The sequence below is a fragment of the Podarcis tiliguerta genome (genome assembly GCF_965153285.1).
Source record: "Podarcis tiliguerta genome assembly, chromosome: 9".
NCBI lineage: Eukaryota > Metazoa > Chordata > Lepidosauria > Squamata > Lacertidae > Podarcis > Podarcis tiliguerta.
In genome coordinates, this window is record NC_139542.1 from 38,164,843 (window position 1) to 38,191,406 (window position 26,564).

At 43.3% G+C, this 26,564-nt stretch overlaps 1 protein-coding gene and 1 long non-coding RNA gene across 9 annotated transcripts in view; one reads left to right on the top strand and one right to left on the bottom strand.

Annotated features, from left to right (window-relative positions):
• SH3D19 (SH3 domain containing 19) overlaps positions 1 to 18,328 on the bottom strand; it is a 59,928-nt gene extending 41,600 nt beyond the window's left edge. For 4 of the 8 annotated variants that reach the window (XM_083457191.1, XM_083457189.1, XM_083457190.1 and 1 more), the window contains exons 1-2: positions 17,876 to 18,009; positions 1,118 to 1,157 (exon numbers count right to left, since the gene is read on the bottom strand). In XM_083457191.1, coding sequence (XP_083313317.1) covers positions 1,118 to 1,157; positions 17,876 to 17,966 — 131 coding nt within the window. In that variant the 5' untranslated portion in view covers positions 17,967 to 18,009. Of the gene's footprint in view, positions 1 to 1,117; positions 1,158 to 2,574; positions 2,832 to 17,875 lie in introns of those variants that run through there. The other 4 variants (XM_083457194.1, XM_083457192.1, XM_083457195.1 and 1 more) reach the window with 3 other exon arrangements.
• The window catches only part of LOC310685468, a 190,912-nt gene that overhangs the window by 53,466 nt on the left and 110,882 nt on the right, over positions 1 to 26,564 (top strand). The window lies entirely within an intron of this gene.

Below are 26,564 nucleotides of genomic sequence, written 5' to 3' on the forward strand. Positions count from 1 at the left end.
CTCTGCTCCCTGCCCCCATCTGTTTCAGGTCTGGAGTGGGGAGGAGAGGAAGAAGAATCACAGAATTGTAGAGCTGGAAAGAAACCCAAAGGGTCAAAATTCCATTGTACAGTGGTACCTCTGGTTGAGAACGGGATCTGTTCCAAAGGCCCATACGCAACATTAAAAGAGCGCAACCCGCAGCGATGCGTCTGTGCACATGTGGGTCGCGATTCGCTGCTTCTACGCATGTGCGTGACGTCATTTTGCGCGTCTGCACATTCGCGAGTGGCGAAACCCGGAAGTAACCCCTTCCGGTACTTCCGGGTCGCTGCAGGACATAACCTAAAAGAATGTAACATGAAGTGGACATAACCAGAGGTATGACTGTATACACAAAAGTCCCTTGCACCTGCAGAGCTGCAGCGTTAGATACAACCTCAGGTCTTAAAACAATTAGTTGAATTATTCTGAGGTAAACAAGTAACCCAAATGAGAATCCAAAAGTTATGAGATGTTATTGATGTGCACACTCCTCGTATAGCTTAATGATTGGGTTTGGGGTTGTGGGGGACCTTAATGCTGAACCCCAATCATTACTGCCTAGTTTCACTCTTTTGCTTAAAAACAGAACTTGCAATCACAGAACTGTAGAGTTGGAAAGGCACCCTGAGGGACATCTAGTCCAACCCCCTGCAATGCAGGAATCTCAATGAGATCATACCTGACAAATGGCCATCTAACCTCTGCTTTAAAACCTCCAAGGCAGGAGAGTCCACTTGTTATTTCAATTCTTATATTATCAAAAAAAATATTTGGTCACCAACTGTTAAATTTGTGCACCTTTTAAAGTAAGCCTTTTGTTTTTCCTGTACAGTGAAGAGAAAGTTAAAATGGGGGCAGGAAGTGGAAAGAGAACACATCTGGACCCTATGAAACATTTAGTCCATTATAAAAAAAAAAAATAAAAGGTTCAATGTGGCAGTCTGTACTTATTTAAATTACTGGAACAGAATAGAAAACTAGAACAGAAAACTGATTTTTTAAAATATATATTTACTTTCCAGATTTCCATCCTATTCAAAAGCACACAAAAACTACAACTGAAAAGAAATAAAAGCAGAAACAGAGATCTCACCCTGAAGAGCGGTGGTCGGGCTTATTTCTTTCAGAACGATCTGGAAGAGAGAAGACATACAGGGAAATGTGTTAGTTTAAATTTAGCACTGCTCAAGTAAAGCAGACCATCATGATTCACTTTGCATTTTTAAAAAAATCTGTAAAGAAGAAGGCAGGTTTGCTCGCCCTCTTTAAGAGCCTTTTGCCTGAGAGCAAAGAAGAGGCCTGCAATCTCAGCATTTGGAAAACGCAGCCTTTTGAAACGCAACTTTGTCCATGTTTACTAACTTTACTTTTTGTGCTCGACATTTGCCGTTCTGAAAAGCAACAGATTTTTGTTTCGCAAAGAAAGTGAGGGAGCAATGGAAAAGAAAACCACTGGATTAGTCAGCACATTAAAAAAAAATCATTCCATGAATCACAGCTGGCAGACTCTGCTAAAAGGCTGGGAGAAATGAGTGGTGGCTGCAGCCATTCCTGCAAAGACAGACTGCCTTAACCGAAGTCCTTTTATGTTCTTAAAAACATCTCTGCACAGGCAGCCACCATTAACAGGCATTTCCAGTTAACTTGCACCGTTGTTGCTTCTATAGGCATACTGTGGTTCAAAGCATTTTTAAAATTTATTTTCAGAAATCCAAACAATGATTTCATTGCACACGCGATAGAATATGTAGTTCATTTCATTATAACTGGACCCACCCAATCACTATAGTGTGATAGGGATTTTGGGGAGAAACTCTTCCCAGTATGTAAATTCCAAAAGAGAATTACGCAATGTTCTAATGCAACAAATTCGATTGGTTGGATCCCTCAGTTTATTGACAAAAGCTCATTTATTTTTAATGCCTTTATTTCAGTTAGCCCACAATTTCCCCCCCTCCGTTCCTTTTTGGAAGGCTATATAAGTATGTTATATTTTATAAATGCAACAAATATATATATACACACACACACCAATCAATGTTCCTTTTCTATATTAAAACCAATCTTCTAAAAATGCTTTTCTAACTTAATGAAATTCTTAACCAAAAAAGTTCTTTTAGTTCATGTCAAACCAGGTTTATTTTTTTTAAAACACCATCTTGCATTAATATAAATGTTGACACTATGCGCACAAAGACAACATATAAGCACATTCCTCTACATTGCACAGATGAAATATTGCCTCTAGTTCTGTGTAGTTTTCAGTCTTTATTTGGTCTTTCTTTTTTGCTAGACAAAACAATAAAGTGATTTACCACCTATTCCCCAGCAACCAATACATTTTCAATTCATAAACACCACTATTACATCTATACTACAGCAACACGACACTTCTGCCTTTTATTTCTGACATGCTTTTCACTGTATTTCATCAAAACTAACATTGCTGTTTAACGACAACTTTTCAAGCCACAATCATAAAAAGCTGCTCAGAGACACAAGAAAAGCTCTCTCTTTCATCACAACAATTTAACCTGGCAATCGCCTTACCTGAAGCTACAGAGGTACAAGCAGCCCTTTCCTTTTAGTTCGATTTCCATTTGATGTGGGAATTAAAGTCCTAGCTATTTACACAGACATGTAGCAGCAACAAACCAAGAGAACTTTCCAAGTTGGACGACATCAGAAGCGAGAAGGAGAAATCACAGAACATGTAAACAGCATCCCAGCGCTTCCCTCCAAGGCCTGTTTCTGATTGGCAGCTGCATCGCGGCCAGTCTCAGAACTGGAATGCTGTCATTCAGGAAGTTAATGTTATTCCCTTTTCCCTTTCATTCTTTGTTTAAACAGGAAATGGTTCAGATGGAGTTGCAATTTGCTGCTTAAAACGGGAGGACGAACAGCACGTGAAACACAACAGTGTCTAAACTCTTTTTTAAAGAAAAAATGAGCTTAAAAAAAAGAGAACTATCCAAGAAATAAAAGGCCATGCAGCTTAAATACAGTATATACATTCAGAACAATGCATATACATTTTGCTTAAATTGATTCCGGCAAGAAAGAATGTTGCTTTTAAAGGCAAGTCACACAGATTTCCAGTTTTACACAGGATAATCATTCTATAAAACCAAACTTTTATAGCTGTACTAGTCCCACAACTTGCTGCTAATATATACAGAAAGAGGGCAGATAAATCTCAGGCACATAAAAATGTGAGTCTGACACATTGGAATCTGAAATATTTCCCATATCTGGAAAAGAAATGTACTTCTTCAAGAAGCGTAGGAGTGGCCAAGGTTTTTGACAACTGTGCCAAAAGTCAAGTCCAAAGGATTAGATAGTGATACTGCTATGTACACCGCAATACATATGCAGCCTCTCTACCCCTGGTAGCTTTGGGTCGTGCTGAGAGCAGACAGCAGTACAGCTCTGGAGAGTCAGTACAGTGGTACCTCGGGTTAAGAACTTAATTCGTTCTGGAGGTCTGTTTTTAACCTGAAACTGTTCTTAACCTGAAGCACCACTTTAGCTAATGGGGCCTCCTGCTGCTGCCGCGCCGCCGGAGCACGATTTCTGTTCTCTGTACAGTGGTACCTCAGGTTACATACACTTCAGGTTACAGACTCCGCTAACCCAGAAATAGTACCTCGGGTTAAGAACTTTGCTTCAGGATGAGAACAGAAATCGTGCTCCGGCGGCGGCGGAGGCCCCATTAGCTAAAGTAAAACTTTGGCATTTAAAAGGCGACATTGGATTTTAATTTAATAAGCATCTATGCTGAATGTTTTCAGGTTACTGAACTTAATTGCTGGACCATTTCACCTCACAAGGGAGCTGAGCTGTGCATGGAAAGCTCTGCCCCCCCCACAACTTGCAGCACTTCTGACAGCTTTTTGTGTGGCCACAAGAGGGCAGCTCATAGCAAATCTGAGAAACCTCAGGGACTGATTTCTATAAAGCCCATCTTCGGAGTGCAGACTCAGTGTGTTGCAGAATGAAGGAAGCACTGTCTGGCCCCAAGTGTGACCAGTCTCTCATAGGTTACTCTCTTTATATGCTGCTTAAAGGCAGCATCCATTCGTGGAACCACCATGCCACGTTCAACTTTGCAAACAGCTTCTTGTTGGCATTTTTCACATCAATGGAGGTGATACGGTAAAGGTAAAGGGACCCCTGACCATTAGGTCCAGTCGTGGCCAACTGTGGGGTTGCGGCGCTCATCTCGCTTTATTGGCTGAGGGAGCCGGCGTACAGGTTCTGGGTCATGTGGCCAGCATGACTAAGCCGCTTCTGGCGAACCAGAGCAGCGCACGGAAATGCCGTTTACCTTCCCGCCAGAGCGGTACCTATTTATCTACTTGCACTTTGACGTGCTTTCGAACTGCTAGGTTGGCAGGAGTAGGGACTGAACAACGGGAGCTCACCCCGTCGTGGGGATTCGAACCACCGACCTTCTGATCGACAAATCCTAGGCTCTGTGGTTTAACCCACAGGGCCACTCACATCCCAAGACACCACTACAACAACAACAACAATCTCTCAACGGTATGCAGCATTCTTCAGGATTTTCTATTGGGCATGTGCCAATCTTAGCAGTACGCCAGTAAGTTCTGGCAGAGCATACCACATGTTATCTTTCCATTCCTAGCAAATGATTATATGATGTACACTGTTGGAGACTACACCTGAATGGAAGCTGCTTCTGATCTTCTTGCTTCAATTCTCTCCTGGTTCGAAGAGACAGTGGTGCAGGGAAGGGTGGGGAAACACCCGGTCCTTCACTTGCCTGGCCTGCCTTCTCCTCCTCTTCCCCCAGCTCTGAAGCTTCCCCTGCCTCTGATTCCTGTCTCTTGGCTTGTGCAGGCCCCCACAGATCACTGCCCTCGTCTCCCGAGTCAGACTCCAGCCCCCCTTCTCCTGGTGCACACTTGTCAGTGTCCTGCCAGCCCCTGACACACACCTTATAGGGCGGGGGCAAGGAATGGATGCTTACACCTGTCATGTCTCATCCACCTGTTACAGGAGCCTTGATAAGGGAACAGCTGCCAGAAGTACTGTGAGGGGGGTTCTGGACTTTTGAGTCTAGGTCAGGGGTCAGCAAACTTTTTCAGCAGGAGGCCGGTCCACTGTCCCTCCGGGCTTGTGGGGGGCCGGACTATATTTTGAAAAAAAAAAAAATGAACGAATTCCTATGTCCCACAAATAACCCAGAGATGCATTTTAAATAAAAGGACACATTCTACTCATGTAAAAACATGCTGATTCCTGGACCGCCTGCAGGCCAGATTTATAAGGTGATTGGGCCGCATCCGGCCCACAGGCCTTAGTTTGCCTACCCATGGTCTAGGTATATAAAATGGATGCGTTGCTGGCTACTGCTGTCATTAATTTTAAGACAGCTTTGGAAATTAAACAGCCTGTTGGTAAGCTTTACGTTCACTTAATTTTCTTTGACATGTTTTAAATTAATTGTTGAACTGTTAGTGCTGTACCAATATGCTAAAGTTTATTAAGTAGTAAGTTATTATTGTGCTTATACTGTTATTTTTTGTACACCTCTTTGAGTACCTTTTTTTTTAAAAAAATGGAGCATATAAACAATGACTACACAGTTAATAAAAGATGAAATACTCCCCCTGTGCAAATTGATGGGGCTGGTGCCAACCTACAAGGCAGATCCCAGTAGTTCTGTTATTGTATGTTAACATTCAGTTCATAAAACTCCAAGGCCAGCACACAACAAAGTCCATTTTGTTGTTGACATTGGGCTGGATCCAGAGAACCTGGAGCAGAAGGAAGTTCGACATTTATTTCCAGTATCTTATTAAAATAATTAATTTTACTTTCTGTAAAGAAATTACGGTACGGAATACCATATATACTTAGTTTGGCCTACAGCATGCTGCTTAAAGCTGCAAGCCAATGCACACTTACTTGGGATCTAAATAGGATTTTCTAGAAGGAAACATGCATAAGGTTGTTCTGTACAAGTATGATCCATTGTTTCCCTAGCGTTTTCAATAATTGGTCCAGCGATGAGAACTGTAAAGCAGGTGGGAAAAGCTAAGTTGAAACTCATTTTTGGCGGGTTGGTTGATACTCCTGAAGAGTGCAGGATGAGACATTGGTAACTTAAGTGGCAGTGGGAAATTGTCCAAAAGGATGGAAGAAGTTTGTAGGAGAAGTTTGGGCTGTAGCTCAGTGGTAGTGCAACAAGCTCTGCATGCAGAAGATCCCACCTTCAATCACTGGCATGTCCAGGAGGGACCGGGAGAGAATATTGTCTGAAATTCTGGAAAGTATCATAGGCTGAGCCAGACAAACCAGTGGTCTGGCTCAGCACAACAGCTTTCTATGTCTCTATATTGCTGTTCATGCAAGGTTCCTCTACTGTGATGTTGGTCAATTACTCCTTCTACCAGTACAGTGGTACCTCGGGTTACATACGCTTCAGGTTACATATGCTTCAGGCTACAGACTCTGCTAACCCAGAAATACTACCTCGGGTTAAGAACTATGATTCAGGATGAGAACAGAAATCGTGCTCCGGCAGCGCAGCAGCAGCAGCAGGAGGCCCCATTAGCTAAAGTGGTGCTTCAGGTTAAGAACAGTTTCGGGTTAAGAACGGACCTCCAGAACGAATTAAGTACGTAACCAGAGGTACCACTGTAGTTACTGTATATACTTGAGTATAAGCCAACCCGAATATAAGCCGAGGCACCTAATTTTAGGACATAAAACTGGGGAAATTATTGACTCGAGTATAAGCCGGAAACCTGGTGGTGGCGGCAGCGGAGGAGGAAGAACAAGCAGCCCGAAAAGGCTGCTTTCAGGCTGCTCGCTCCTCCTCTGCTGCCGCCGACAGTGGAAAAGGCAGTGGAGGAGGAAGGAGCAGCCGCTGGTCCCTCCACCTCACAAGAGCAGGCATAGGAGCCCGGTTGGGAGAGGCACAGCACAGCGCCTCTCCCAACCCCAGCTCCTGTGCCTGCCCTTGCGAGAGGCGGGCAAAGGGACGAGCGGCGAGAAAGGGCTCCTTGCACGGTACCCATGCACCATCTTATGTTGCATTTGATCTTCCAAGGAGGCTTTTCAGGTGGGGCGGGGCTTCAGTGGGGAGAAGTAGATGGGATAGCATGTGGTTCTCTGGATCTGGCCCAATGTTTAAACTACATTGGATCCTTCAGAAATTTCTGTTCTGAAAAATCCTATGCATGTTTACTCACAAATGAATCCCATTTAGTCCCCAATGAGTAAGTATGTGTTGCAGCGCCTCTTTAAAGTGGCATGCTGCAACCTAAGAGTGATTGCTTACTTTACTTGCAGAAAAGAAACTCGGACACCAGTTATTTCTGTTTGGTTATGGAAGTGGACAAGCCTAAATATAACAAACTGCAAGACGGTGCAATTATGAGAAAGAAATAATAAAGAGATTACACACAACATTAACTGGAATAAACTGCATCCTAATTGTATAGCTCATCCACGTATTTCGTCTTACGGTGATTAGTATGTAACAATACTTTCATTTTAAAAACGTAATGTGGAGGAGAGGGAAATGTAAGTTTTTGTATACTGCAAGAGCAAAACCGTACTAGAAAGCTGTGTACCAACAGGGGTTTTGCAAAATCTTAATCTGAACAGTGGGCAGGATTAGTTACTTGGCAACCCTGTGTAAAGCCTGCCCTGAAGGGAACATTATAGCATACTTCCCTAATGCTTCTGATACCTTGCTGTGTACACTGTACTTTAACCAGGCTTTGTCATAACATGTTTGCAAACTCTCTCTCTCCTCCCTCCCCCCCAAACATTAACAACTGTATACCCTACAGGACACAGTGGCTTGAATCAGTTATCACATGAAAACAGTTCCTTTTCAGGAAACAACTGAGAAAATACCCTGCTAAAACTGGACATAGGTTATATTTTGGCACTGTAGGTTATATTTTTGGCACTGTAGGTTATATTTTTGGCACTGTAGGTTATATTTTGGCACTGTATGAACAGATCTGCATAAGGCTGATTCTGGAGACCAGATCTACTTCTTCCAAACACCCAGCTCATGCAAGCCCAGGGCACTCATCTTCCTTCGCCGCAAGCAAGGATTAGTTCAGTCCACCCAGTGAAGAAACAAGATGTTGCAGGGAAGCAGACAGCAGCACAACACAGCTTGTTTCAAGAAAGAATTGACTTCCACCCTTTCCAATTCCTGCCTTAAACCAACAAGGACTGTGCTTCCACAGACACAAGGCTGTATATACAATTGGCATTTTGACTCAGCAGAAGTGTCTGCTGACAAAGGAGGAAAGGAGAGAAAAGACTTGCAGGGAAGGGGGAGCTACAGGGGTAGAGGAAATTGAGCAAAAATTCCCCTTGCCTCGTCTGTTAGTGGATGGATGTCTCTGCTGCTGCAACAGTGCTGTGAGGACAAATTAGATCCCACCCATACAGCACTGGCTCTGTGAGGGCAGCATGACCCCATCTTTCCCCCCCTTAAAGGGCACCAAATGCATCTTCTCTTGCGTAGCCCCTTAATACAGTGGTACCTCAGGTTACAAACTCCGCTAACCCAGAAATAGTACCTTGGGTTAAGAACTTTGCTTCAGGATGGGAACAGAAATCATGTGGTGGTGGCGCGGCGGCATCAGGAGGCCCCATTAGCTAAAGTGGTGCTTCAGGTTAAGAACAGTTTCAGGTTAAGAACGGACCTATAGAATGAATTGCCGTAAGTTCTTAACCCAAGGTACCACTGTATCTGGATGGAACACTATCAGGGACTGGGTTACTCTGCTGAAAAATGCAGCAGAGTCAGGGAGAGACAGCATCATAGTTAATAGTGCAGACAGCACTCTAAATCCAGGGTGGGGAAACTTCAGGCTTAGCATTTAATTACATAGTGGTTGTAAGATATGAAAAATTTGCCACACATATGATATTGTGCTATTATTGGCGGCGGGGAATTGGGATTTGGAGACAGAGAGGATAGGGTGCCTATGTTCACCTGGTGAATTTATAGCACAACCATGACTTGAATTGGAGACTTCATGGTTCCACAGTGCTATGCATTTCCACTCAGAAGTAAGTCCCATTGAATATTGCTTAAGAGTAGACAGCTGACTGGCAGCATAAGAATAAGAGCTTTGCTCTACCAGACCAAAGGCCCATTATTTCAGCTTCCTGTTCTCAAAATGTACAACCAGATGCACAAGGAAGGCCCACAACCATGGGCAACAGCATTCTCCCCACTTATGCTCCCCAGCAACTGGTATTCATAGGTATACTGCCTCCAATATTGACTTGCAGCCATTGACAGTCTTATCCTCCACAAATTTCTCTAAACCCCTTTTAAAGCCATCCATGTTTGTGCCCATCGCTATACCATGTGGCAGCAAATTCCACAACTTAACTACCCAGTGTGTGGAGATGCTGTTCCTTTCATCTTCCTATATTCAAGTTTCATTAGATGAGACCATTCATACTTTTATATAACTCACATCCCTCCTCTATTCCAGACTAAAAAGCCCAAAATGCTGTAAATTTTCATCACTGGGGAGCTGCTCTAGTTCCAAGGTCTCAGATCGGGATCTTCCCAAGGTTTGCTACCTTAAATGTTTTTGCAGGACCTGGACTGTCCATATGCAGGACTTGTGCTAGAGTTACATCACTGAGCTACAGTACCTCACAGGTTGCCGATTAAGCTAAACCAATTACACTCCTGCACTCTATTACAACAGTTATTTGAATATTGGGTGGTGGTGGGGAAGGGAGTTAAGATGCAATATTAAGTGAGTCTGCATATTTGAAATGTTCACAACTGACTTCAGTTTCCTTCTAATAAATTCTACAATACGGTGAAAGAGCATAAAAGGATAGCTTTAGAACAATTATTAGCATGGTGCGCCAACCGCTGTTTTCCCTTGAATTAATAAGAACGAAGCAGCACAGAGCTGTGGATTACAAACTGCTCATTATCTCAGAACTGCTGAAAATGTTCTACCAAACATATCAAAAGCAAGGAAACTATCCAACGCTGACCTTTAGCATAGCCTATATCGTTGAATTTGACTCCTTAATTAAATAAATGGCGACAGCTCCCTCTAACAAGGCCCATTGTTTACTAATTATGTTGCCTCCAAGAAGCTGGCAACCTACCCGTCAGAAAACCAAAGAAAAGTATGGCATTCCTTTAAAAGTCCCAAACAGGCATTCCGCAGGCCTCCTCCACAGAATATCTAAACAGCTGCTTCAGTATGGCTGCTGACCAATAGTGTTATTTACCATGACAAAATGGGCAATGGTATTACGTAGCTACAGTAGTTGGCATTCCTTTGTGATGAGTACAATGGAAAGTGCCACCCACACCAGGCATCTTGCGAATTAGTCCACAGTCACTATGGCCCATTTCTCACATAATAGTAAACCATAGTTTAGGGGTGGGAAAGCTCATGATCCTTACTTCAGCATTACACCCAATCCACAGATTATGGTTTGTTTTGCTGCAGTGAATGAGAATAAGCAAGCCAAGAACTATTGTGGTTTTTAGAGAGTGAAACAAACCGCAAACTGTAGTTTGGACATTATACTAAGCCAGGGGTTGTTGTTTGTTTGTTCTCAGTGTAAGCAGGGAGGAGCAAAGTGGACAAGATCAGTACATTTGCAGTAAAATATTGACTTAATGTTTACTTTATGTGTGAAAGAGGCCAATAATGTAAGCAGTAAAGCTACAATCTTGCCAAGAGGGGGGAAAGCTAGGAAAGTGTTCTGTTAACAGCTTTTCTTTTTTCAGTCTATGTTACAATGCCATAGGCCATACTTAACAAGCATGCAAATTCAAAACAAAAACAAACCTGCTGTTACATCTGTTCAAATGCTACAATAGTCTGCCATATTTCTAGAGGATTAAGTTGTGAAGTGAATAATGTAACACCAGCCTGTTTTTTCCAGCAATCAGCAATGGAACTCCCTGAAGACAACCACACAAATGCCTTAATTCTCTACTTTTCAGAATCACTGACTTACTGTCGTAAAAAAATAATGTACTACATCTGCAATAAATTGTATTAAAATTCATCTTTAACTGCAATAGAGCTGTAGTGCATTTTTTTGCTGACATCCTAAGATTTTCCACTTACCAACACAATGGATACCATCCACTGCGAAAGAAACATTAGAAACCTGCACCTAACACATTAACTTACCAGTTTTCAAGTGAATTTAAGGGGAATGTGAATTGTAAAGGCCTATATAAAACATTGAAATTGATCTTCCTGACCACAAGAGAACTTCAGAAATGTAAACATACTTTTTAAATATTTCAGAAAAACAGAGAAAGAGAGAGAGGTATGCAAACTTAGATACAGTACTGAAATAACAATTTCAGACTTCTTTCTGCAGGGAGAAATAAAGAAGTCTACTAAAAATGTTGGGATCTTTTGAAAAAGCTGCTGCTCAAGTCCACAATGCACAGTTATTTTAACAGCCTTTCATTCATTATGCTTTTGCTACGAGGGAGCCTTAATCTCCCACCTATCTCAAATGAACATGCATTAACGAGGAAGGTTCGCACACTTAAAGGGTTTATAAAAAGCAGGCAACCTGAGGCTTTGAAATAAACTATTTAACAATACTTCTCCTAAAGTGGCATGGAACATGCTCTGTTGTGCTGCTAACTGGCAACCAAACCCATGCAGCAGGCAGAAAGGGGAGATGAATCCACCCTGTATTTTTAACCAGGAAACATCCCATAATTTACTTTCTTGAAACCTCCTGTCAAGAGGCAGGTGATGATGGAGCATGTGGGAGGGGGGCTGGAAGAGAAGGACCAAGTTTATGCAGTATTACACACAATGACAGCAACTTCAACTTGCATGTTGAAAAAGGCCAACATATCACCTCATAGTATATAAGACATGGTGCTTTTCAAGAAAAGCAGTTTACACATTTAGCTGATTGTCGTAAGTAATGCACCTCCAAGTGATGTACCAAAGGTTGAACCAGCTCAGAGACTAGAAAAATTCCGAATCTAATACACACGGTGATCAGGCTTAAAATGCACTATTGCATGCTTGCTCCTATCAGCCTCTTCCATATCATGCATGAACCTCCACAAACTGGTTTTAAATATGACAAGGGGCTACATTGGAATAGACATTAGACGTTCAGCCAAATGCACGAGGGCACAAACAGTGCAATTGACATAGTTCCATGCACAATGTGTCCCGACTCAAGGTTCCAGATTGCAAGGAAGGTTCTAAGCACATTCAGCTGAACATGCTTAGGAGTCCCTTCTAGTTCTAGGAGGGAAGGCCAAGGTTGGAACTAAGAACACTATAAGTCAGGGGTAGGCAACCTAAGGCCTGGGGGCCAGATGCGGCCCTATTGCCTTCTAAATCTGCCCTGTGGACGGTCCGGGAATCAGCGTGTTTTTACATGAGTAGAATGTGTCCTTTTATTTAAAATGCATCTCTGGGTTATTTGTGGGGCATAGGAATTTGTTCATATTCCCCCCCCCAAAAAAAAATAGTCCGGCCCCCCACATGGTCTGAAGGACGGTGGACCGGTCCATGGTTGAAAAAGGTTGCTGGCCCTTGCTATAAATATTTACATGTCTGGCTGAATGCCTGTCCAAGGGTTAGAGATCCCAGTTGAAAGAAAGCCCTGGTTAGTGTTAGATCATGGCCAACACCTGCACAAGACCCGATGGCTTGCTTCAGAAGGGGGAGGAAGAATAATAATTAATTCTAAGTAAACCAACACCTTTACTGCACATTTTCATGAGCTTTTATATCCAGGGGCGTAGCATGCGGGGGAGCCACAGTGGCGGTTGCCCCGGGCACAAAATTCTTAGGGGTTCAAAATTTCAACACCCAGTGCTGCTGCAATACAGCTGTGCACAGTGTCTCTAGGCTCCACTGAAAACGGCTTATTCATGCAAACTTGAAAGTGACCTCTCCAGACAACGGAACAACTCTTTTCTTATCTCTGCAGCTGTGATCTCCTGGGTGATGCAGACACCGTTAGGCAGTTGAATGCAACCCACGCTACGCCACTGTTTATATCTCCTTTATTCGTATTGCAGCATCTGTGAATATACGTCAATAGACCATGTTCTCAATACTCCATGCTATCTTTTCAGCATTAAAATAACTTGTTGTGGACAGATGCAAGAGCGTTCTAATGTAAATTATTGGCGTGCGCATGTGGAGGGAGCAAGACTTTATCTGGAGCATGGTCATACTCCTCATAGTCCAACACTTTCCAAAAGGGCAACCTGACAACTCATTTGACTCTGCCCAGATAAACAAGATACTTTTCATTATATATAGGAGAGGCCAACTTGGATTTTCTTTTCTTTTTTAAAAAAGTTAGCTTTCTCCTAATTACTAAGCTTTAAACCTTTTTTTTTTTTAAAGAATATTTCATTTTTCAGTATGATTTTTTATTTTTATTTTTTACAGATGCTTGAAAAATGCAACTTTTATAGTTCCATTTGCGCCCTGGTACAAATGTCAGCAGACAAGTGCTTTTCTGTAAAATAAAAACACACTTTATGCTTAGTGATGTTGGTTCATTTCCAAGGACAAGCTGCAACAGATAACAGCAAAAGAGCCTCTGTTACCATCCTTAATTTATTCCAACAGTGCTTGGTCTGCAGCCAGTTGACTTCAATGGATTCTTCCTACTGACTTCCTTGGATTCTGGAGCAGACTCACAAGTACAATTCTTTTAGCTTAGATGCAGCCAGGTATTCAGTACATATGTATAATCACTGCTACCCAAGAGAACTGTGGATCATAAAATCAAAGAACTAAAAGGGATCAAAGGCACACATAATCTAATCCTCTGCCTAAAAGGAAGATTATCTACCAAGCAACCCCTCACAAATCAACCCATACAATCTGGATCACATAAATGTTAAGAGGAAGGAGCATGTGCAATGCAGAAAGGGAGTTACAAAGCAGCAAAGAAGGTGGGGTGCATCATGTATTCTGCAACTCTCTGATCCTATCTTTTTTTTATTACTGCTGTAGAACAAATCCAAATGGCTCAGTCACATGCTGCAGGTGAAGATGTAACAACAACAGCAACAACAACAACACCACACTGCACACAGTCTCTAATCATTGTCTGTGATCAGCCATATCCCAAGCAGAAGCAAAACCCCCCCAAAATAAATTATTTGGCAAAATACCTTGCCCTATTTCTTGGTAGAAGAACGTTCTGGTGCTCCAGAGAAGAGGTGCCATCTTTTTGGGGCCAGTGGGCACATTTGGAGTTTTGATAAAGTGACAAAGGCTCTAGTCACAAAATGGCTGCCATGGATAGTGGTGTAAAACAAAAAGGTGGCCATAAAATGAGGCAGAACCACAAAATGGCATGCGTTTGCTCCCCAGTAGCCCCCATCAATTGGAGACAGGGAGGCATCAACATTGGCCCCTGCCATATTTATTCACAGAAGGAAAGTCTGTGTAAAGGAAAGGGAAAAAAGAGTAAAACATTCCACATATACAGTATGTGTATTTTAAGTAAGTGTGACTGAGGAGATACAACCTAGCACCTCCCAAATACATATATCTAGAAATCAGGATTCTTCTTAGAATAATACACTGCCAAGTAGCTTAAAACATAGAGCAAATTTGCTTTTCAAAATTGTATTCTATTCCAACTGTGATTTCACTTCAGCCAACTTACCTTCACCTGTGTAATTTCTGTGATTATATTTTGACTGGTGAGTTAATCTCTCTGATACAACCTTGTTTTGCTGTCCAAAACCCAGCTAGCATTTTAGAAATCAAGTTAGAACAAGTTTAATGTGGGAGCTGAGATTAAATAATGCTGCTATGAACTGAATGTTGCTTTAGAGGAAATTGGACACAAATTATTTTGCCAGTTTTCTAGCCCTTACAAAACTGAACGACAGAAAGGTGACTGATGAGTTTATAAAGAATTACTTTTTTAAAAGAACAGCCTTAGAACAAAAGCATAGCATAAACAGGGGGTTTATAAGTACAGCAAGTGCCTGTTTTGCAACATTCATTGACACCACAAGGCCAGAGCTAAATCCAGGACATTAAACAAACGACAGATGCATCCATCCACACATTTAACTTCACAATCCTAAGAATGTTTACTCATAAATAAATACCAGGCCAAAATGAATTGCTCCTTAGTAAGTATGCTTAGGACTACAACCATTTAGGCAACGATTCTGCACACATTCATGCAGTTAGTATCATGCTGAGGAAATTTTCTGTGGAACCGCAGCCTGAGGGCAAAGGGCTCCTGGAACATCTGCACAAACAGCATGGGGCAGCTTTACTTGAGGCATGAGGAACTTTTTTCCAGCTTGAGAGCCACATTTCCTCACAATCTTCAGGAGGCCACATGTCAGTGGTGGACAGGGCCAGAGGGAAGACTGAGACAGCAATGAACATGACTCTTAAATTAGGCCATGCAAAAAGCCGGGGGTTTACACACATACACAATCCATCTAGGCAAGGCAGAGGTGGTATCACAGTTCAAGGACACATTCCAGCTAGGTAAAATTACTGGGAAGGGACATGGAGCAAGTCCGGTGTGGGTTGTGGTCTGGGAAAAGGGTGTGTGACCTGGGAAGTGGTCTGAAGAAAGTCCTGAGGATCTGGAAGAGCAGCCTTGAAAACTGCCTTTGGCCTGAGTTTTCCCAGCCATGCATTACACATACTGTAGTTCTGTTTTAGATTAATGTCTAGTGGTTACTCATGGCCTGCTTCCTTGCCAGTTGACTCTCCACTTATTACTGATAGTGGCATGAGTCACTGACCACCTGATACTTACAGGTAGCTCCTGGATTGTACCTTTTTGTAGCACAGATTCTTGACTTTGTTTCCTCAAGGCATGCCACTAATAACCCAGAGAATGGTCTGGATGGAACATGATTCCACTGCTGAAAGTAAACTGTATGGGTAGAAGGCTTGTTAATTAAATCTGTTTGTTTGCTGAAGTTGCATTTGTCCTTCTACAATACAGAGCCCAAAATGCTCCAAATGCAGCTGTTTAATTAGGCAACAAGAGCATAAAATAGATTCTGTCTGTGATCCACCATAAACACAAAGATCTGAAGTCAGTCTTCTTGCCAATGAATGGACAGGTCTCTCTCTCTCTCTCTCTCTCTCTCTCTCTCTCTCTGTGTGTGTGTGTAGAAATCTGTCAATCTGTTTACAAGTCTGCAATCCATAGAATGAATTTCTGCAACTACGCTGCTCCAGCTTAATAAGAATCCATAACAGTATAACTATCAGTGAAGATTTCTTAAATACCTCTGAGGGTATCAGACAAGGAAGTTCCCTGCCAAAGAGGTGAGGAAAGAAAATACAGTAACACCTTTTGGGTATGGAATAGTCTACCACTGTTCAAACATAGAAACTACTGATAATTCTGGGAAGTCAGCAAAGTTAGCAGTCCAAAGTCAACAGAGTGCAAACCTTGAAGTATGCCAAATTGCAAAGTAGATGACCCTTCAGTGTTCCCTCTCTTTTTATGTGTGGCTTGGCTCAGGCATGCAGTTGCACAGAAAGCTTACACAAATACACCAATGGTGCATCTAGCTCATTACTCTCTAAACCAAGTGGCAGTGGCTCTGCAGGGTTTCAGACAGGGGAGATTCCTAGCCTGACCTGCATCCCAGGGACTGAACCTGAAATTCTCTGCATGCAAAACATGTGCTATATCACTAAGTGTTCTCCTGCTAAGCTTAGGAGGAATACTTATTTCACATAAGATCCACATTCTGGTCTTAAGAGAAATAGTTAAGGACAAAAATCTTTGGTGGAAAACTTAGCAATGTTGACTACCAGAGATACATTGGATGTGCCTTAAGTTAATGTTCTAACTAAAGGGAATGTTCAAGTGTAGAGTAGACTACACCAACCAGGAAGAAAAAATGTATTGGAATATGATCCTTTCACTGAACCATGAGTGACTACATCTGACTCACCATGAGATAAGATTATATGTGGTTCCAGAATGTTCTTCCACAAAGATCCAATAACGTCCCCCCCCCCTTTCCTGACCCAGACATCATAACCCCTGGTTGCTTGCAACACCACAGTCGAATACTGAGCCCATCCACAAGACTTCTGCATATCTATTACAGCAGCCTTCCCCAAATGGAGCCTCCAGATATTTTGGACTACAACTCCCATTACGCCTGACCATTCTGCTTGAAGCTGATGTCTGGAGGGCACCACAGGGAAGGTAGTGTTTGCAAACCAATCCCTAGATCAAACCGCTGCATACACTGAGAAATGGGGTGGGGGAACCCAAATGTATGTATTCCAGACAGTGCGCCTGCACTCCCTTTTGGACAGAGTTCAATCTGTATGCTGCTGGGGCACAGCTAAGGTGCAACGTAACAGCCCATGTCTTGACCGGATTTGAGGACCAGGCCCACATGACCACCAGTGTGTTCTGCAGTGAACGTCCACAGATGTCAAAGGAGCTTAAATGCACATTCAGAAACAGGAGGGCAGAATCAGAAAGGATGCTTGATCCTATCACCAGAGACACCTTGACTGTCCCCAACCCCTTGCCATGTCACACTACAATCCCTTCAGTTCCCAGAGAGAGAGACTTAAGCATGTGGAGTTGCTTGTCGGGAAAGGCAACCACAGACAATAAAACCCCCCGAGGGCATCGAAGTAAAATCTGCAGCTCTTTGAAGTGCATGAACCTAACTCCTGAATATATATATATAGGCGCTGAATTCTCCCCCTACCCCTCCAGCACGTGCCTCCCTTCCCCACTTGGGAGCCCTGCCCCGGGATTCGCCTGCCGGGCTCCCTCGGCGCACCTCTCCCTGCCCTCTCGCGCCTACCTGTTGCTGGGTTCAAGCTGGGTCTCCTGTGCCTTCTGCCGAGCTCTTTCAGCTCCTCCTCTTCTTCTTCCAGCCTCCAGGCTTCAGCCATCGACGACAGGAGGAAGAGGACCCCTTTCTTAGGCTTCCCTCTGCTCCTCCATGGCGTGGCTTGGAGCTGCCCTTTCGCCTGCACCTGCCGCTCCCGCCGCCCGCAGCCTGGAGAGGAGGCAAAGCGTCCCTCCTGCGCCGCCGCCGCCGCCGCTTCTTGCTTTCCCCCTTCCTCGAAAGTTTCGAGCGCGCTCTCGGGGAGGCTGCGAAGGCCTCGCTCTCTTTCTGGTCTCGGCTAGGGAATGGCAGGAGCTGGGAGGGCGAACGCCAAGAGAGGCTCTCCCAGCTGTGGCGGCCGGGAGAGAAAGGGAGAGAGAAGCAGGAGAAGGTGGCGTTTCCCTGCCCATTCACAACATTCCGGTATCAACAGGAAACTGGGCTGCTGCCTGACACTAAAACAAAAGGCGAAGAGGGGGAGGTACCTGGAGCAGCGAGCAGCAATCAGAGCGGCGGAATGCGAGGGGAGAGCGGCCTCGTGGCTGAGGTGGGCAGGGAGGGAAAGAGGCAACGAGAGGTGGTCTCTGAAGCGCATCCCCCCCCACCCCAGTTAATGGTATAATCTGGGACCCCTTTCCCCTCTCTCTCTTCTGGATTCTGGCAAGGCGCGCTGCCTAAAGGCATTTCAGAAAGCTCCTCCCAACGCAAAAACAACAGCACTCCTCAGCAGAGATTGAAGAAGAAAAACAAGGCCTTGCCATGGTGAATGGCTCCTGTCTTGAGAGGCTCTCAGGGAAGAGCCCTTGCTCAGTGGCATTATTATAATTACTATTATTATTATTATTAATCACATTTTTATACTGCCCTTCATCTGAAGATCGGAAGGGTGGTTTACAGCAGTAGGGAGTAGAGCGACTGGCTTTCGATGCAGGTTCAGTCCTTGGCAGGTATGACTGGGAGTGTTCCCTGACTAAAACCCTATAGAGCAGCTGCCCGAAAGTGTAGACAGTACTGAGGTAGATGGACCTTCTGTCTGTTTTAAGAACATAAGAAGATCAGGCCAATGGTCCATCTAGTCCAGGACCCAGATATCCCAGTGACCAACCAGATGCCCATTGGAAGTCCACAAGCAGGAATTTCCCTGTTTCGGAATCATGTTGTCATATCAACATCTGTGCTGTTTACATTTACACCCAAAGCTGCCTCTACCAAAACGCCAATGCTCAATAACCCTCAGTTACTGTTTTTAAGGAGGTTACAGAAGGGTATGATTTGGCTATAATGTGGTTAAGCCCAGGCATAATAGGCTTCTGGATTTCATGGGATGGTCTCCTCGCTCTCTCTCCTTCACATGTTACAAGTGTTGTGCCCTGGATTTGCTACTCAAGAGATGTTAACCAGAACCCTCCAAAGTTAATTAACGTAGTTTTCCATAAGATGTACAGCACCAGTGGCATCTTGCTTGCCACCATGTTAGTACAACCCATGTTGATGTCCCCACAAAAGCGCACCACTCCAGCCTCAGGATCTTTTGGAATGCTAAGATGTGTGTAACACTGCAAGAAAAAACTGGAATGTAATTCTTAAACTGCAAAGCGCAGAACCTAGAAATACTGGTGGTGCCCTAGAGGCTTTGTGCCCTAGAAGGTTCTTTGTGCCATCACGCCAGTTCTAGCTTATTCCAACAATATATAGTTCCTTCCAATGAGGCTTCTTATCCCTTTTACCACTTTCTCTCCAGTATCCAGAGCATGGAGAGGCAGACTTCAGGCTTGTGGAATTTGCTTTTTGTTTTATTAGACCCCAGAGAGCTGCCAACTACAGCCAGATTTGAAAAAAACATACGCTTAGAATTAAAGAGCATGGTGGCTTCTGAGTTCAGAGATTGATATATATATATATTAAGTACCTGAACTGAACTGAGCTCACAGTCCTTTCACAGGAATAATCAGCTCCTTGTTACACCAAACTTTATTAGGTGGTGAGATACTCATTTTGTTGTTGCTATTGTTAAATATTTGGGAGTCAGAAATCCTTGCCAAACTACTTTCACTCACCCAGAAAACTACCAGTAGACCAATTCTCTGCCTACCCCTGACCTACAGTATGGCAGTCGCCATTTCAAAGCAGGAGAGGTGGCTATCATGCAACTCATTAACACTGTGAAGTTCTGCCAGTGGTAAATGAGTAAGCAAAGCCCTGCAGCCCACACAATAGCTGCAAGAGAGACAAAGGAATAAGCAGCCCATGGTTAACATGGTATAGGTATTTGCTGCTGTATTTGTCCCAGTGAACAATAAATACAAATTAAGTAGACTGATATATTTTCCTTGGGATAATGTTGATGAGATTACAGTCCTCATGAACTGAGGAAAAACACTTATATTAGTTGTTATGTGTTAATAAAATGGAAATGTTGAAGGAGCCACTGTTTCTTTGCAAAGGAGGAAGACAGGGAGAGAACCAGAAGAGGTGGAGACCCTACAACTGTTCTCCCAGCAGAGGAGCAACTGTGACAGCAGAGACGCCTTCTGAACCAAAGTAAGATACCTTTCAGTTTAGGTGCCAAGTAGTTGTACAGTTTTTTGCAAGAGAGCAGGATGGGGGGAAAACCAGAGCAACTTGGCAATGTCTCTATTACCTCATTGGCCATGTCCCTGTGACCTGGCAGCTCTACCAAGTCTAGTAGGCAGCAGCTGCCACTGGGTGAAAACAGTATTTTTGGGAGGGTGGCAAGTCGCCTTTCAGGTTGCTACAGTCTAGCATTCTTGATCTTTGTAAGAGGATCATCAAGAAATGAAATTTTGATAACAGTAGTATTTTCTGAGATATTCTCCAGAGCCATTCAGTGATAACAAGAAGTTACCAGGCACAGAAGCTTATGTATCATTCTTCTATACATCCACATATCTTGCTTCCATTACCATTTGCCTTGGCAAAGTGAGATTTACTGTTGTGGGTACCTGCACACACCTACAAGATAACATACAAAGAAAATCAGAAAAGGCTCAGGAAACACAGCAAAATAAATCCCAGTCTCACCACTTGCTCCACAACTAGCACAGAAGCTGCCAACACCCAGAGACTCATAGATTTGCAAAACAAATTTGTAGAAGTTTAGTCTACATTCCTAAGATAAAACTAATGAACACAATGATTCTAACACCCATAAAAATTCCAAGAGCTTGCGATTACCTAAGCATTAAGGTTTTGTTTACTTTGGTTTTCATTTAGTAGAGTTAAAAGATTCAGAAGGCTGTAATGACGTTCACTTAATTACGTAGCATGCAGATATGTCTCTTGTTCTTCTTGGAAGTAATTACAGGTCAAGGCAGTCAAAATTTCACTGGGAATGCAGCTTGCAGGGTGGATAGCCTTTTCTCTTTAGCTTGCAGGGAGAATAGCCTTGTCTCTTCATTCCCCCACTGCAGTGGAACTGAGATCCCGCCATAGCAAGTGCTAGGAGCCTTGTGGGAGGGAAGAAATCCCAAAGATTCCAGCAGTGGGGCGGGAAAGCAGTCTCCATTCTGATCTCTCTTCTGACCCAGCCTTACATTATCTGCCCCCTGCACAATGTGCAAAAGGTGAAGCGGGCCATGTTCACCTATTTTCCTCTGATGGACCTGAAGTCCTGTCTCCTGCTTCCCCGCCCAGTGGTCTATAGAGATTATGTTTTATTTTATTCGTTCTTACATTTGTATTCCACCTTTTCTCCAAAAAGCTCAAGGAGGCTTACATATCTCGTTCTCGCCTCATTTTATTCTCACAACAACTATCAGGTAGGTTAGGCTGAGAAACAGTGAGCATCATGGCTAAGTGGGGATTTGAACTCAGCTCTCCCAGGCCCTAGTCCAACACACTAACCACTACACTATACTGGCTGAGAGCCACTGGAAACTTCTGCTGTTTAATTCAAACATAATTCTAAGACAAACTGTGGCTTAGTGTGAATGCACAAGCATGAGGGCTCTCAGAGAGGAGATTGCAGCTGCTATGCTCCTCCCTCAGTCCTTTGGCTGCTATTTGCCAAGCTATGGTTTGGCTTAGCATTTTCTCTGAACTCGGGCTAATGGTTTGTCTGGACGAGGCATTTTGTCTGAAAGTTTGTCTGGAGGAGACAATTATAAGCATTGTTGTTGTTGTTTAGTCGTTTAGTCATGTCCGACTCTTCGTGACCCCATGGACCAGAGCACGCCAGGCACTCCTGTCTTCAGTTATAAGCATACTATGTAAAATTGCTAGATACAATAGAACAGATTTAGCATAACCAAATCCTAAGTGAAATGCCATTACATTTTGCAAGCTGTAACATTAAACTAGAGTTCTTTTAGGGAGTTGCATGTTTCTGTGATGATTCTAAGATCTGGAAAGACTTTGGAAATATAGAACCTTGAATTTTAGCTGTCACTCTGGCAGATGTGTTTCTCTGCTAAATGAAAATTATGTGAAGACATATCTGTAAGCGTCCCCAATTTTAAAATTTTCAGGATAGAAGATTGAAAGTCTTTGTGGGTCTGAATGCCTTGCTACCTTTGCTTTGTGTTTGAAAGCAGTAGTGTGTTTGTTTAAAGTATGTATGTATCATTTGTCGTGCCAGCATCACTAGGCATGTAAAATAACAGTATAAAATATTACAGTAAAAAAGCAATGTGCAATAAAACTAAAATTTAAATATAACAAGTAATCCAAATACATTGACACTCATAATAGCAGGGTTTCCCAGAGACATCTGGTTGGACACCGTGATAACAGAATGCTGGACTAGCATGGACCATTGGCCTGATCCAGCGGATTATTTTTATGTTCTTATGAGGAACTAGCAAAGGCCTTCAACATGTGCCAACACTATAATTGCATTGGTCTGCTACTTATTTGTCAGGGAGGCCATTCCAGACTATGGGTGCCACCACAGAGAAGGCACTCTTCCTTGTTGTTGTTTAGTCGTTTAGTCGTGTCTGACTCTTCGTGACCCCATGGACCAGAGCACTCCAGGCACTTCTGTCTTCCACTGCCTCCCGCAGTTTGGTCAAACTCATGCTGGTAGCTTCGAGAACACTGTCCAACCATCTTGTCCTCTGTCGTCCCCTTCTCCTTGTGCCCTCAAGCTTTCCCAACATCATGGTCTTTTCCAGGGAGTCTTCTCTTCTCATGAGGTGGTCAAAGTATTGGAGTCTCAGCTTCACGATCTGTCCTTCCAGTGAGCACTCAGGGCTGATTGTTAGGCACTCTTCCTAGTTGTTGCTAGATGGACAAATGCAGGTTGTAGCACAACCAGACAGGCCTCTGAAGATGACCTGAGTGTTATGCCTGGTGACACAAGTTCAAGCACTCCAGCACAAAACAAAATTTATTAACGCTAACACAAACTGAACAGGAAAACTAGTACATAGAAATCACCAAAACTGCTAAATGGTCTTTCTAATATATGGGAAAAGAATTATTGTGTTTTGTTGTGTATATTACAATAAAGCAATGTAAATTTTATTTTCATTTGGCTCAGCAACAAAAATTGAGCTTAGTTTTCCAGTAGATGGAAAAATTGAAATACAGAAATGAAATGAAGATAGTCTCAAATTTTTAATGATGCCACAGATTGTCAATCATAAAAGCCATAGAAATCTCCAAAGTGACACAAAAGAACGGATCACAGAGATTGTCAAAGTTGCTCTTTCCCATTTATAATTGTCACGGAACCTTGTGCTTCTGTCTTCATAGACTATTTTCTTTGTCTGAACCCGTAGCAGTAATGCAAATAAATTCTATTTACGTTATTACAGGAGTTAGCCAAGACAGAGAGTTAAAATAGAATTTGTTTATTCTGGTTTTGATCCTTCGACCAACCTTTGCGCTTAAGAATTTCTACGCAGTACTTCAGATAGGAATTGTTAGTTCAGGTGTCTCTTAAAGCTACAACGGCTTTCAAATGCAGAAAACAAGAGAAAAGAATAATAAAATAAAGCCCTGAATAAAAAGGGAACATTGGAAAAGGATGAATATAAAAACCACAAGGAGTGGCTTGCTGACTGGGTGGTTGGTCACAGCTGTTGCTTGTAGAGCAGGGGCTACCAATTCTAGTCCTACTGCAGGAAAGTAACAGAAGTAGATGAGCCAGCCAAAAGAGGGCAGGCGATTCCATGGAAGAAACTGGCATAGAGCTGGAAGAGAAACCCTGAAGAGCCACTTCTACTCAGCAAAGACATTACTGAGCTAGATGGACCAATATAACTCAGTATATGGCAGCTTCCTATGTTGCTTGAGGTACAGGTCGCCTCAATGGTGCAGAGTGCCTTCCATCAGCTTCAGCTAGTGACCCAGCTGTGCCCCTGTCTGGACAGCCTAATTTCTGTTGCCTATGCTCTGGTAACCTCTAGGTTAGAGTACTACAACGTGTTAAACATGGGGGCTGCCTCTGAAGACTGTTCGGAAACTTCAGCCGGTTCAGAATTCAGCAGCTAGGTTGCTCATTGGGGCAAGATAGTTTGAGGATATAACACCAGTCCTGGCCCAACTGCAGTGGCTGCCAATTAGTTTCCAGGCTCAATTCAAAGTAGTAGTTTTTAGCTACAAAGCCTTAAAGGGCTCAGGACCGCAATACGTCAAGGGCAGCCTCTCCCTATATCAACTGGCCCAGACCATGCAATCATCACCTGAGGCCCTTCTTCATGTGCCTCCTCCACAAGAGGTCTGGAGGGTGGCAACATGAGAATGGGCCTTTTCTATGGTGGCTCCCCATTTGTGGAGTGCTCTCTCCAGGGAGACTTGCCTGGCATCTTCATTACATATCTTTAGGTGCCAGGCAAAAATGTTTCTCATCTCCCAGGCCTTTGGCTAATTCATCTACAACCATTGAAACTGGGTGGAGGGTTATGTTTTTGTTTGTTATTATGGTATGTATGTATTTATTTTTAATTGTACACTGCCCTGTGATCCTTGGATGAAGGGCTGTACAGAACTTTAATAAATAATAGTAATAATGATAATAATGATACTAATGATGTATGTCTTCCTACATTGCTAATGTAGATTACTGTGTGCTGGAATGGCTTTGTAGCAGCGGCTCTCTCTTCCTCTGAGAAAGGGCATCCAGCCTCCATTGACTGGACTTTTTGATGGTTCTTGCAATCATCTGAACAAGGAAAATGCACAAAGCTGTGGTCTGAGAAGTAGAAATAGTTACTTTGCTGATTCGTTATACTAAGACTTACTCTTTTGAGCTTTCTTTGTTGATAGTGGCACCTCAAATCAAATTTTAATTGGAAATTAGTAAAATAAGGATAGGGACGCGGGTGGCGCTATGGGTAAAACCTCAGCACCTAGGACTTGCCGATTGCATGGTCGGTGGTTCGAATCCCCGCGGCGGGGTGTGCTCCCGTCATTCGGTCCCAGCGCCTGTCAACCTAGCAGTTCAAAAGCACCCCCGGGTCCAAGTAGATAAATAGGGACCGCTTACCAGCGGGAAGGTAAACGGCGTTCCATGTGTTGCGCTGGCTCGCCAGATGCAGCTTGTCATGCTGGCCACGTGACCCGAAAGTGTCTGCGGACAGCGCTGGCTCCCGGCCTATAGAGTGAGATGAGCACACAACCCTAGAGTCTGTCAAGACTGGCCCGTACGGGCAGGGGTACCTTTACCTTTACCTTAAAATAAGGCTTCTACTTCTGTTTGAGAGAGCTTGCAAACATAATAGCATTTCTGCAAAGCTGACCTAAAATCGGAGCACTGCAAATGTCTCTTTAGCAGTTATGGCAAGCAGAGTTGAGCTGCCACCGATTAAGAATTGCTTACGTAGCAAATTAAATCAATTTCTGGCTCCGAGGCAGCCCAAGGCTGGAATTAATGTATCAAAAAGTGGAAGGGAAATCCCTGTTCACAAAGGAACAAAAGGTTAATGGATTAAGAAAGTAGAAAAGCCAAGAAATAAGAGGGGCCTTTCCATTATGGAAAATGTTACTTATGAATGTGACAATAATATTGATACTATTATGATATTACTTGATTAAACACAAAGGTCTGTCCAGAAGAATGGTTGGTTCAGCAGATTAATTAATATGAATAATATCAGGTTCCTGGAGGGCAGGCACTGATGGTTTAATTTTGGTTTGGGTTCAGTGGGTTCACTTATCCTGTTGGCTTTAAACAACAACAACTTGACAATGACATATCCATAGTCTTCAGCCTTTTCTTGTCTCCTCATCATCTGGGTTCCTATGTATTATGACAACTTACAGTTTCGTGAAACACCATAATAAGGCTTTAAAGTGGAGGTTTGATGTGTTAGGAAAATTAGAGCTATTTCATATGATACATTTCCTACATGGATTCCAGTTTCCATTCAGAAGCAGCATGTACTCTGTGCAGCATAAGTTTGGAGAGACCTTAATTTAGTGATAGAGCGCAGGTGTATGTGCTCATTTTGCATACAGGTTCAGTCCCTGGTAGGGCTGTCTGAAACCCTGGAGAACTGATGCCAGTCAGTGTAGATTGGGGTGTCTAAACCTGTAGATTGGGGTAACTAAACCTGTTTTCCAGATATTCCTGGACTACAACTCTCATCCTCCCTGAGCACTGGCCATGCTGGCAGGGGCGGATGGAAGTTGGTGTCCAACAACATCTGAGAGGAGGCAGAGTCTCCCCATCAATGGAACAGACACTCCTGAGCTAGAT